At 44.1% G+C, this 13,141-nt stretch overlaps 1 protein-coding gene across 7 annotated transcripts in view; it reads right to left on the reverse strand.

Moving 5' to 3' along the window:
• Positions 1–3,450: 3,450 nt before the first annotated feature.
• The window catches only part of LOC144104545 (uncharacterized), a 35,876-nt gene continuing 26,185 nt past the window's right edge, over positions 3,451–13,141 (reverse strand). For 4 of the 7 annotated variants that reach the window (XM_077637630.1, XM_077637632.1, XM_077637629.1 and 1 more), the window contains exons 2-3: positions 10,151–10,437; positions 3,451–8,813 (exon numbers count right to left, since the gene is read on the reverse strand). In XM_077637630.1, coding sequence (XP_077493756.1) covers positions 8,331–8,813; positions 10,151–10,396 — 729 coding nt within the window. In that variant the 5' untranslated portion in view covers positions 10,397–10,437 and the 3' untranslated portion in view covers positions 3,451–8,330. The remainder of the gene's footprint in view (positions 8,814–10,150; positions 10,438–13,141) is intronic. The other 3 variants (XR_013308568.1, XR_013308569.1, XR_013308567.1) reach the window with 1 other exon arrangement.

The following is a 13,141-nucleotide window of genomic DNA, read 5'->3' on the forward strand; positions in this document are numbered from 1 at the left end:
TTGCCCGTCCATCGATTAGGAAGCGGGGGGAAGGGGCCTCAAATCTTCTCTGTGGCGGAATATTTCCGGGCTTCAACCACATCACACATGGAGACACACCCTGCCTATACTGCGCCAAGGCTTACGACAGAGAAGTGCTGTGTCGCGAGCCTTGACATTTTAAAGAGACCAACCGCACGCCCACATTGGGGCGTAGACGTCTTTCGCGCTTCCTGACAAAGAAAAGAGGAAAAAATAAAAAAAATAAAGGTCAGCCTACTGTCACCTGCCGTCTTCACGTCATCAGAAATGCAAAGAGGTCTTCGCGCGCCTATTTCGAGGAACTCGCTTCCGTCATTACCGCGCCTTGTGCGGCTCGACGCACCGCTTATATCAGTGCAGACTAACGTGGGACCCCCCCGTTATAAGCGTACGTGCCGCGGTGAAATTTTAACCGAGGCCTTCCTTACCCGGGAGAGTAGTCGATGAAAATGCCCCGGGATTTACGGATCATATAGAAAGTAACGCTCTAGTGTCAGCTGGTGGATGTCTGCGCGTGTTAAAGAACGAAACACACTGACCAAAAGCGGCTTAGCATCGTCACTAATCTATAAGTGTCGCTCTATTATTACCTTGATGTCCATTGTAATTTAAATCGAGACTTTGCAATTGCATTTTTTTTAAAAGAGGATAACGCTCCTTACCTGATATCAGTCATGCTAAATCAATAAGAACGCTTTTAGGTTACTGAGATAAGGTCCTGTTTGTGTTTATTTATGGTTAGCTCGGCATTTTCCAGAGAAAATCCTTCAGAACTCTTTGAATTGTATAGATACTGCTCGATTTATGCTTGCTAATGGCTAACTTTTCAATATGAAGATAAAATTTCAACGAGGGCGTTTAGGTGATTGAGAAAACGATCCGTTTATCCATTAGAGTATAATAAATATATTTGAAATAGCGATCAACCCGATATTTTTTTTGACACGTTAAGGTGTGGTGAAAGTACGCATGCAGTAAACGAAAAATATTCTGTAGCAATGACATAGTGAAAGCTATGTTCCTGAACATCGGTACATACGTCGCACAGAAGATGTAGTCACAAGAAAATTTAAACTTTTCTGAACCAGTTTTTATAATCTAAATAAATTCCTGCTTTTTCTCTTTACATTTTTCTGCCTTTTTTCTCAGAAAAGGCCTGAGGGAAAACTTGCTCCGTGAAAAGAAAGAAAAAGTTCTAGAAAATGTAGTTTTTATTCTAGGCCTGCAATTCCGAAAGCAGTTCTTTAACACATACGTGCCTTCCCGCACTGCAAATTTTAACGCTGTGTTTTTGCCATTTCTGATAAAAGTTACGAATGTATGAAACTAAATTTGTTTCAATTGTTGAAACTTTTTTGTAAAGGCTGAACATTTTTTTTTTGCACGAAAAGCTTCTGTACATTACTCCTGTTAAAGCTTTTCCGCGTAACCTAGACCATACCATTGCTATGGAATATTTTCTTAAACTACTTGTAAAGTCTAACCACACCTTAGCTCTAAAAGTGGCCCTTTTCGGGCTACGCGATGGCCTTTGGTGTACGATGCCATGACAGAAAACTCCCGCATTGTTATGCTTGCCAAGGATGGCGTTATTTTTGGGTGGAGCAGATGCCACGGAAGACATGCGAGTTTGCAGCTGGAACGGCCATGCAGTCCCTTTATTGAGGCCGAGGAGAAGTCGTGTGACGACTAAGGAACTACATAGCATAACGTTGAACACTAAGGAGCCGGCTTTCGCTTATTATAGCCCTGTATACATAGGCAGGGAACCGCCATTACCACTGAGAAGCTAGTCTCCCGAGCAACCTATAAAGACCTCAAAGTCGGCCTTCATCAGCTGCCAGGGTGGATGCATTTTAATGAAAGATGAATGAAAACAGTAACGAACGGACGGACCACATTAAAGACGAGCGCACTTCAAAGTCTTTCCCTTGTTTTGCTACTTTTTCTTCTCTTGCCGTTCGCTTGCTCCGAGCCGCACAATTAAAGGTCGATTAAGGCTGCCTCATTATTCATCAATGCTGCCTGCACTGCGCGACTTTCAGAACCTTAATTTTACTGTGATGACAGATGTATAGGGTCAGACTCAAAATAAGTAAATAGCTGTAGCTACTCGCTTTATCGGTGAACTCGCGTTTTTAAATGTGTCCTCTCCGCATATAAAACGCTTTACGTGCCATTGTCACAGTAGAGCAGTTAAAAATTCCTGTTTATCTGACTCGCGTGTTCGTGTCAGAGCTAATTACTTTAACGGGTGTCTCTGCATAATCAGTAGTTTTCGCAATTATAAACGCCACGCATTTTCTTAGAGACCCTTAATTATCTGACTCTGGGTAACGTTATGTTTCTCGAGCGCTTCAACGCATTCGTTACAAAGGAAAACCACGTTTCTCTAGCTCATTTATGTTTTATTCACCCTCATCCGTGATGTCAGCGTAGAAACCGCGATGAGTGAGTTTCGGGTTGCTTTCGTTACAATGCAAACCTTCCGCTTAGGTTGGATGCACCCTGTTGGCGTGCTGTTACCATCAGCGCACGATGTTGCTAAAGTCTACTCAACCCAACGTGAGTACAATGAAATGTGATTTATTACAAATATCAGAGACGTAATTTACCTGCTTCGTTTTATATATACACCAGATATATATCGATATGTATATATAAAGGTCGATGTATTGTTCGTCATACCCTGTTCTCCACCTGAGAGCTGTTGCACTACCCAAGCCCTTCTTTTGCATATTTCTTGTAGGAACAAGTGAGACCTGTGTAGCGCGGCCTAGAGCTTACTGGTCATAGCGGTTAATGCGGAGTTCTAAATCGTCCCTAAAATTCGCATTACCTTATCGCTGCACCACCCCGCCCCCTTTCTCCTCGAATAGAAATATAACTTATATTGGCTGCACACATGAAAGTAACATGAAGGACAGATTAAAGCTGGCTTTTGTCGATTGATTAGCGCGTCGCAATGGCAACTATAAGGGCTATTTTCACTGGAGATTCGATAGCCTGTAAAGACAAAAAAAGTAAAATAAAAGTATTGCCGCTGTAGGTAGTTTTCACAATAATTTGCAGTGACGTAAAGTGATTTTTCTTTATGAATATCCGAAGCTATACTACACTGTTACGCACTTCCAGACGGTAATCACGGAGCCCATTCTTCTCTCCATGTCATCATACGCCGTCTGTTTGAATCGGACGCCAGAAAAAAAAAGGGTGCCTTTTTCGACTGCAAGTCTGTCAGCCGTAAACACGCCTTTTTTTGCCAGACGGACGCCGACGCAGTAACCAAAAGCCAAGCTGTTGAATTCTGCAAAACAAGTATTGGATGGAGTCTTCCATCAAGTTTTGAGAAAATCAGGAAACCAAGGCAGCCTTAGAGGCAATGGGGTTTGCCCAGCGCGTTATTTACGAATTAAATGAAGTCACTGAAAAAGTTTTCGAAAAATTGTTTATTTGGCATTCAGATTGCACGTGTTATGGAACAACAATGCTATAAATACAGAGTGCTTTGAAAACAAGCTGCATTCACAATAAGCTTCAGATGATTTCAAGCTGATATAGCAATATATACCAGAGAGATACCCCAAAGACGTGCCATGTTTTTGCAGTTGCATTAAAAAACGTCGCTCCTGCTTTGATTTACTAAATTCTGCGAAAGTGTGTTCAGAAGTATAAGATTGCTAAAAATCCTGTGCGAAACAGGATGACGCGTGATTTAACAGCGACTAGCAGTTTTAGTACAGCCACCTTGTTCAGACATCATCCTCGACCACTTAACAGGCCTACAGTACATACAGGCTTACGTGCAGGAAACAGTCAGGTTTTGGCATTCTGCCTACGTGCGCCAACGCATGTACAACAGGATAACAAACAGGAAGCGTACAGTGTATGCAGTGGAGCAATGCACTGCCATAGCAGGACAAAGTTCACTGCATGACGCAAAACAGACAGCGAATGCCTGCTGCAACAAAATGCAAGCAGCCAGGCCACATCACAGCATAGGATCTTATTTGGACGGTGCAAAAAGCAACAGCTTAGGTAGTTTTGAGATCTCGCATAAGTATATCGCGTGCTTAACCATGCACAGAATGGATCTCTTACGTGAACAAATGCAGCACAAATAAAATTCCACCGACGCTAGCACAAGAATTATGCTTTGTTCGACGGACTCTAAACATCCCCGCTATGATCACCTAGCTGCGACTTATTGTGACCACTATTCGTCGCCAAATTCGCCGCGCTATTCAAATATCATGCCAGATTATAAATTTTCTGCCTTGGTGGTTATGCAGTCCTATTTGTGCTGGATTTTTCCACGATTGTATTTTCTCTTCCTATGCCGAGATACCTGACATAAGGCACGCAAAAGCTTCCCAATGTTGTGGATCGAGCTTTGTAATAAAAGTGCGGCTGACCACCTTTAAGGTCAGCAATAAGCAGGTGCCCGATGGCGATGCAATAAAGCAGTTAGGACGGTACGCCACTTAATAACGATGACTCCTACGCGTCTGCCGGCACGAAGTGTTCAACCTTCGCTTTGTAGCGATATCTCACCGCAGCATAACATACTGTGCATGTATTATGAAATCATGTCTTAAACAGAGCATTAAAGCGTAAATTGGTGCACTAGCACAACATGTTCACTAAGGAATGCATGGGTGCAATAAATAATGCCCTTTAAAACACTGTCGGTTGGTAGTCTTGTTAAAATTGTCATTGGGGTCCTCAGGACTAAATACACACAGTGTGTCCCGTATGGTTAAGTATAAATAAAAGGCTACGTATTTGCCCTTGAGAATGTTTTTTACGATAGAAATCTTCTGACACTATTATGCGATAACTGTATTACTGATGTGCGAACTCCTTATTCTAGGATGCACTATAATGCCCATTCGGTAGGTGGCACCTGTAGAAAGTGTACAAGTGACATCTGTGAGAATAGCAGCCCCCATTCATTCAACTCATGACTTAAATACATACAGATTACATTTTATGGTAACGTTGCATGCGGCCTACAGCTGTCATTCGAGAAGCCTATATTTTATGGCATATACTAATCTCTTTAGCCTTCAGGAATGCTAGCTAGCACGATGATGCAATTTCGCGCGAAGAGATGATTTGCTGCTTTCGAAAATTCTCACACCTAATTACGCCTCCACAGCGTTCGCACATGATGCTTGAACACTTAGCGAACGCTCAGTAAGTATGACAGAAACTAGATTACCTCCGTAAGATTGTGTAAAGATACGTTTGGAAATAAAATCGCTTGTGTGCAGCAATATTGCTTCATTAAATAACCAGGTGGGTGTGACAAACAACAACGTGAAGTGCTTCGCCAAAACAAAGGCACTTGGACAAACATGCTGCAACAATAAAATGTGCTCTTGCTCACAGACGGACTTAGCACAGCAAAGGTTAACACGGATAAATATCAGGCAACAGCGACAGAGACTCTATCCCATTAGATCAATAGCACTCAGAGAACAATGACCGGATGAAAACAATCCAAGGTAAATTTCCACCAACGCTTCTTTCAGCTCTATGGCAGTGAGCTGTGAAGCGGCCATGTAATGCCTTTAGAATATTTCTCTCCAGGGTAGTTAAAAAGATATTAGAAATGTGCACAGACCACTTAACTGTGTATATAATTGCAACGCTCAATAACAGCACTTATAACTTCAATAAATACACTGATCCTCAATCTTCGGTCTTAAAAACATGGGCAACGTTTACATCATGCGGTACAGAACAAACCGTGTCAGTGTAGGTAATTTTCCATGCTTCATGTTTGACGGCGTCATATAAGGAAGCTCAGTGTGACTGGTGGACCAAGATGTGAGACTCTTCGTCTTCTTATTGTTCTTTACTAATTATAGATAGTATGCTTATTCGGCAATCATTTATATCAACTGAAGAGATGAATTATTTTCTGATGCAATATATTTTGTCTGTTATTGATTTCTTTTCTTTCTTCGCGGTTTGCTAATGGCTTTGAAGACGCACGTTACAGAAAACCCCATTATGCAGACGGCAACTTCTTTTTGTGTAAAACATGACACAGTTGTACAGTTAGCGAACGCATCCGTAAAAGCCCCTGGCCAGCCTGATTCGATCGTTTGTTGTGCACACAATGCTCATTTTAGTCACACAATGATGACAGTATAAGAATTTTACAAGCTGAAATTGTTAACTTCTTTTAAGTACCGCTGCTTTTGATAGTGGTAGCCGCTTCATAATTAAGTGCCCGAAGACTGTTGTACTCATATATAAACATTCCACATTTATCTTAGGTCTTCGGACCTTCCAATTTATCTCAGTAGATACAGGTGCCGCTCTCCAACGTTTCAAATATATTCACTTCTTCAATCAGGTTAGATAACTTGCGCACTACACTCCCTTCCAGCACAATCTGCACGTCTTCCATTTTGAGCGCCAACATGTTAGTAAATCACATAATCAGTATAGTTTGAAGACACATACTGTTATGACGTCAAATTTAAACTTTCGAGGAGGGAAGCTCAACCTAGAGATGATGAAAAAAGCAAATGACGTCAGTGGATGCTGCACATGCCAAATCTCTTTCCAGTCAGTCACACTAAAGCCCCAATTACGAAACCACATTTTTAGCACTCGGCTTTTCTAGGCGTCACGTCATGCAAGAGGTCTGCCCTATTTGTCTACATATTACGCTTGCGCGTGCTACGCTCGCGGTTTTAAAAGCACTTTTGCACCAGAGAGAGCCAGGCGTGTTTGTAATCTCGCAATTGCATGCAATACACTTCCACTCGTCACGTCGCCTTGCATGTTCCTGCAATAGTAATCCCACTTTTCATAGAGAGCCTCATTCGAACACGACAAACTTAGTCCAGTAAGCTTTGGTTCGCGACCTCAAAATGCAGCAGTACATCAGGTAACAAGTTAAACGTACATTTTACGTACATTTTGTTTTGGCTGCTAACGTTCAGCTATGGCAAAACTATGTACGATAAGGTACAGCCATTATCCACAGAACTCGCTATTTAGCTTTGTACTGGAGCACTTAAAGCATCCTTACAGCTTAAAGCTCTCGGTACCTCGAGAGTGAACAGACCCCTCATTTACACGCCTGAAAAACATTGAAACCCAAACACAATCATCGCCAATCTACATCCTCACTGTACCATGATCTTGATACACTTCGCATTGAGGATCTAGTCAAATTCAACATTGCAGCATTTGGATATCACGTCATCATTTCTCGCAACCTCCTGCAGTTTATTCATATCAAAGGCATTACTAAAACCAATTTTACACGCTTTTTGCTTCATGAAAACTTTTACTTCCCAACATTCGCACTAACTTTGGCATTCAAACAGTTGGCTTTTCTTTCATGAAACCTTATAATTCTTTACCGCGTGATATCAAACTAGCATCGCATATCATGGCATTTAAACTCCAACAAGCATATTGTGCACTCCCTCTAGCACAGTTACGTTAACGTTACGTTACGTTACTGTTACGTTACGTTACGTTAGCACTGTTAGCATTACGTTGTGTTAATAGTCCAAATATTTTTGGTTGTTTCACTTGGTGCTACATTGCTTATTGTTTTTGCTAACAAGTGTTATAAGAGGTTCCCTTATCAACAGTAGCAACACCCTGGGATGTCTTTCTGTAGTAGAATATGTATTTATATTGTTCCGCGTATTTTTAAAATAACTTCAAAATTAAAAGGCTTCCTTAAGTGCCCTATCCCAAAACTCGACGGTGGACCCTATGGTCCGGACTCTTCACAAAAGACTGTACTTCTTGAGTGACTGCTCTCAAGCCCACCGTGGCCGCCATTTTCGAGTGTCAGTTGCTATAACAAAACTCCCCGCCCACCACCCCATCTTAAGGTCGTCTCCCTCGCATGTAACGACGTCAGCACATATAACAACGCCATATTAATTGACGCAGGTCCTATTACATATTTATCAAATTCCTTAAACAGGGCCATGACCTTTAAACATGCACGACCTCGGTGACCATCCTCAATGACACAGGCGTCCTTCACAGCTGACGCTAAAACTCGTCTCACAAAACAAGAACGCACATTGAACCTTTTCATATTTCTCACTCAATGACACCTTTGGGACAACTAGCACAGCGCTTGCAATCTTTTGCCCTAAGTAGCCGCGCACTTAGACCTTTCTTGGTGCAGCCGGTTAACAAGGAAAACAGCGCGAAACCAAAGCAGAGGTGAAGCCTAGAAAAGCCGTTTCGGTCCAATCCACCGCCAATCTCCGTCCTCACTGCAGACCACTCTATCCACGAGGTCCAGCAGCTCTTCATTTGACCTTGCTGATGGCGCCCGTGCTGACGCCAGGTCCCATGCCGTTCTTCAAGAAGGAGGACTTCGAAGACGTGGTGGTCACCGTGTGCATGCTCGAAGACGTCCGGCTCTCGGTACCGCCGCCTCCCGACGTCACGGTCGTGGCGGACGTCGTCACGGTCTTCTTGCCCGTGCTGCCCGGTCCACCGGCGGTCTGGTGGCTGGGACCGGCCCCACCTCCGAGGTTGGTGGTCGTGGTGGTGGAGTTCTCGACCACCGTGATGGGCACCACGCGCTCGTGGCCCTGCGGCTTGTCGCTGCGTTTGGGCGCCTCGATGATGAGGAACCCGTCCGAGGTGATGGAGCACTTGACCGTCTCAGGCTGGACGTCCTTGGGCAGCGTGCACTTGCGCGTGAACTCGCGCGAGATGACGCCCAGCTCGTCGGTGCGGTCGCCGTGTTTGCCGTGGATGATGACCTGGTTGTCGACAGTCTTGACCTGCGACGGGACATTGGCATTTTGAGACGCTAGAATATTACAGGCCCAGTGTCTGAATTGGGGTAAGGAAACTGAACTGGTAAGCAGACCTTGCTAATTGTCCTCAGTGCCACTTTAATGCCAATTTGGGTCCAGCTCAGCTTAGAAGACATCGCGAGATCCTTATATATATATATATATATATATATATATATATATATATATATATATATATATATATATATATATATATATATATATATATATATATATATATATATATATATATATATATATATATTGGAAGAAGTCCGGGTTGCTCAACGGGCCAGTGAAAACTTGCACAGAGAAAAGGTCACAACTGCACGATTATCTTGGTTTATTTCACATCAGGGTTTCAAGTCCTATATATATATATATATATATATATATATATATATATATATATATATATATATATATATATATATATATACATAAGAACCTTGTTATAACGAAACGGTTTGTAACGAAATAATGGATATAACGAAGGAATGACGATTTCGCTAGGAAGCTCGATCAACACGGGCTACGACGGAGCTACGGACATAAAGAAGTAAGTGCGCGGCCTTTCAACTTCGTTATAACAAGGTTCAACTGCATTTCCTTATTGACATAAAGTTAAGCAGCAACAAATATCCATTCAAACAGATTCCCGGATGCTCCACATGGTCGTTCATGTCAGTAATTAAAAAATCAAGCGTTTTCCTTTTGCACAGGAAGATACGAAACAACTTTTTTTTCGCGAAACGCATGCGAATGAGATTAATTCAAGGTGAGATCGTTAGAGGCGCTGCTTGTTTAACCATTGCAAAGACTAGTGTGCGAAAACCCTCCAAAGTATTACGAACATCGTCACTTATATGTCTCTCTTATTAACTTTACTACACGAAGTTTCGGTACGAAATGTTGCTCTGTATAATGCGTAAAGTGCAGTAACATTTATCTTTCCTCTCCTTTCAACAAAATTGCTAACGCTTATTCCAATCCCGATTAAAGCTTTGCCACAAAATCACCATACTCAATGTCCGGGGGAATCCCTCAAAGTGATGTATACTTGTAATGAGGATGTAATTACTCATCAGCATATCATCCAAGCGCAGTCATATGGCTACAAAAGAAAGCTATACAGGTTTCATCCTGGTCCAGGGCAAATTTTTCCTCAATTACGAAGTTTCTGTGGAAGGTGTATACCTTTTCTCTGGAGCCGTATGGCTGGGCTTGGGTATATGTAATGAGTAATTACTCTACATAACCAGGATACTTCCATGTAAGCAAAAAATATGTGAAATCCTGTCCAGGTACAATAGTGTGCGTACCTCGAGGTCGTCGCAGTCAAAGTGGCCGACGTCCAGGCGGAGGCAGAAGCGCTCCGAGTCGTTGGTGAGCGAGGTCCACACGGACGGCTTGAGGGGACTGCCGTCGAACAGCCTGCGCCGGATGTCGTGGTAGCGGTTCTCGTAGCACCGGTACTCGCGGTCCAGCCGTGAGTACTGGTCATTCAGTCGACTACGAAGGTCGTCCAGATCGTCCGACAGGCGGCTGCTGGTGAACAGCGACGACATGGCGTCCCTTATGGTCTTCTCAGCGCGCTCTATTCCACAGTCTGGGTAGAGAGAGAGAGAGGAGGAAAACCCTAAACAACAAGCCTATCTGGGCATATCCTCCTGAAGTACTGCAGGAGTAAAACTGTACCACAGAAACCCCAAAGAGCAAGTCTATATGAGCATGTCCTCCTGAAGTACTCCAGGAGTTAACCTCCACGACTCCTGATGACTTCTCAAGAGTCTCCTCCCGCGGTTTCATTCCTGACGTACACGCTTTAAATCCCTGGATCCCAGTCCGAGCGGTGACAGAATTCGAGATGCCACAAGAACCATTACGGGTCGACGGTTTTTGATGTGGTAGAAACGGTATGCTGGACTCATCGTGGCCATGCTAGGATTACCAGATCATGGGCCACTAGTTAACCCTGCATATTCGAATAGAACATGATATAAATGACCTGCGATAAATAGTCACGTAAAGGCAGCTTGAAGCATAGGTCGATGCTCCGAGTCAATACTGGCCAGAGGTAGAGAGAGAAACATCTTATTAGGCGACAAAAAGGCGCCATTTATGTCTTCCTCGGCCACCAGTTGAAAGAAAGAAAATTGACGAATAAAAACAAACATTATTTGTTTTTCTTCACCTAAAACAGTAAAGGCACATTGGCGACGTACTTCCATAAACAACTTTCCTGCGGTTATCGTAATATTTTTTTCCGTTGAATTGAAAAATATCGCGAATAACAATCGACTCTTCGGTCTGCAATCGAAGCGCTTTGGTGTAGTGCCAAACTCAACATGCACTCACTGCGGCTTCTCTTCCGTGCTTAGTTACCTGCCTAGTCTCTAGCACTTGGTGCGCCGGATGAACAAAAGGGGCATTGTAGTTGGGTAATTAGAGGAAGATGAGTAATGAGCTAGCTAAGGAATTGCCAGCCCCGCGCCACATACTGAACAGCGTACCTCCGATCACGCTGATGAGCCTCCTGAGTTATAGTGCCTCCTCGGAAGTAGCATATGTAAAACATTCACTCACAGCCGATAGTGAAGGTAACAGATTCCGATCCCTCGATTTACACACCATGAACTTCTAGCCGCTGACTTACGAGAAATGGTCAGCAACCAAGTAGGGTACACAACCATGAACATCAATTGAGAGACACTGTACACATGGAAAAGAAACAGATGTACTACTGGTAGGGAAATGCAAGTGCCTCGGTGCCGGCCGTCTTTTTTAGGGCCAGGGCGCCGTGTGCTTTATTTATCAGAATTATAAAGACAAAGCACACGGATTTAAACAGGTGGGGACTTTGACCCCAGCTTGAGTATACGAAAAGTACCTAGTGCCGTGGCGCTGCTTGGCCACAGATGCCCTTGCACCATAAAAGCCCATAATCATAGTCATACGGACAAAGGAAACGTGCAAATTAATACGAACTCCGCATGACGTCATTAACACAATAGGAAACCATGCGGAAACCATGCGGAAAACGTATGCAAATCATACAGATCTCTATATATTTTTCTCCGGCTTATCAGCTGCATATTCGCACAATTAAATTTGCATCTTTCACTTGGAACATTTCAGTAGGCATTAGTATTGCTACCGCTGGGACACAGCTACCTCCTTCATACAATTCGACTCACCAGCCTGCAAGGCATATGCACTCGTAGCGTGAATATAAGAAGGCACAGTTTAGTTCTGCCCTTCAAGAAAAGCAATTCTTTCCGGGCATGGTACGCTCAATGCGCCTGAAACGGATACTAAAGAATGCCTTTGTTCCGCGGCGCATGCGAGTCGAAAGACCTCTCTTTCGTTCAGGCCTATAGCCTTGAACGAATGAATGACACGTGCGCCCTGCCTCCCGCATCCAGCACTTCAGCGAACTTCCCGAAATTCTCTAGAAAACAACGACGCGATCTTGTTTTTCCAACGGTAGACACGAAAACACAGACCCGGACAAGGGTGTGCAGGCACGCATTGTTGGCGATGCGAACGAACCAACGAAGGAAGGAAGGAAGGAAAGAAAGGTAGGATGCCATAAGAACAAGAGCTGAGCGTTGTACTTACACGGCTGAGTGACTGGCGAAGCGAATAAAGCACCCCACCGGGCTTCAGCGTAAACAGACAAGCCGAGCCGTACTACGCGCCAACGGAAGCTGAGATTTCGAAGCACCCACGCTTTTTTAGCCTCCGAACGAGAAGCGATGGAGGCAAGAAAGAAAAAAAGAAGAAAGTAAAAGGAACGACAGACAACGCGGCGAAGCGGGTTCGCCTCTAAAGAAAGAGGTATGAGGAAACGACGGTGGCAGACGTCTTGGAAAAACGAGGAAGACAGGCTGCAGCGGCAGAAGCAGCAGCGCTCGCAAACACGGAACAGAACCGAGACGGTAGACGACGCCCAGGGGGGGAAGGGGGGGGGGGGGGTGGAGGGGAGGGGGAGGGGGAAGCGGCACGTGCACCAATAGGAAAAAGAAGAAGACAAAAAGGAATAACGCATGCTGCCCGGCAGTGTCGTGTCGTGCTCGATCGCACCTGGCGGTGGAGGCGCCGGTTGTAAGTGGGTTTGGTGCATAGGACGTCAGGGGATGCAGCGATTCTCGTTCCAGAAACGAATGAGAGGGACGTTCAAATAAAGATGGCGTAGGAGCGACGTACACGGAGGCAGAGTTTCGGTGTACTCCGATGTTGTGGGAGACATACAATCTGAAGTAGGTTACTGATTACGGGATAGTTAGTTAGTTATTCTTTCTAGGCCCAGA

This window comes from Amblyomma americanum, chromosome 9 (genome assembly GCF_052857255.1).
Source record: "Amblyomma americanum isolate KBUSLIRL-KWMA chromosome 9, ASM5285725v1, whole genome shotgun sequence".
Lineage (NCBI taxonomy): Eukaryota > Metazoa > Arthropoda > Arachnida > Ixodida > Ixodidae > Amblyomma > Amblyomma americanum.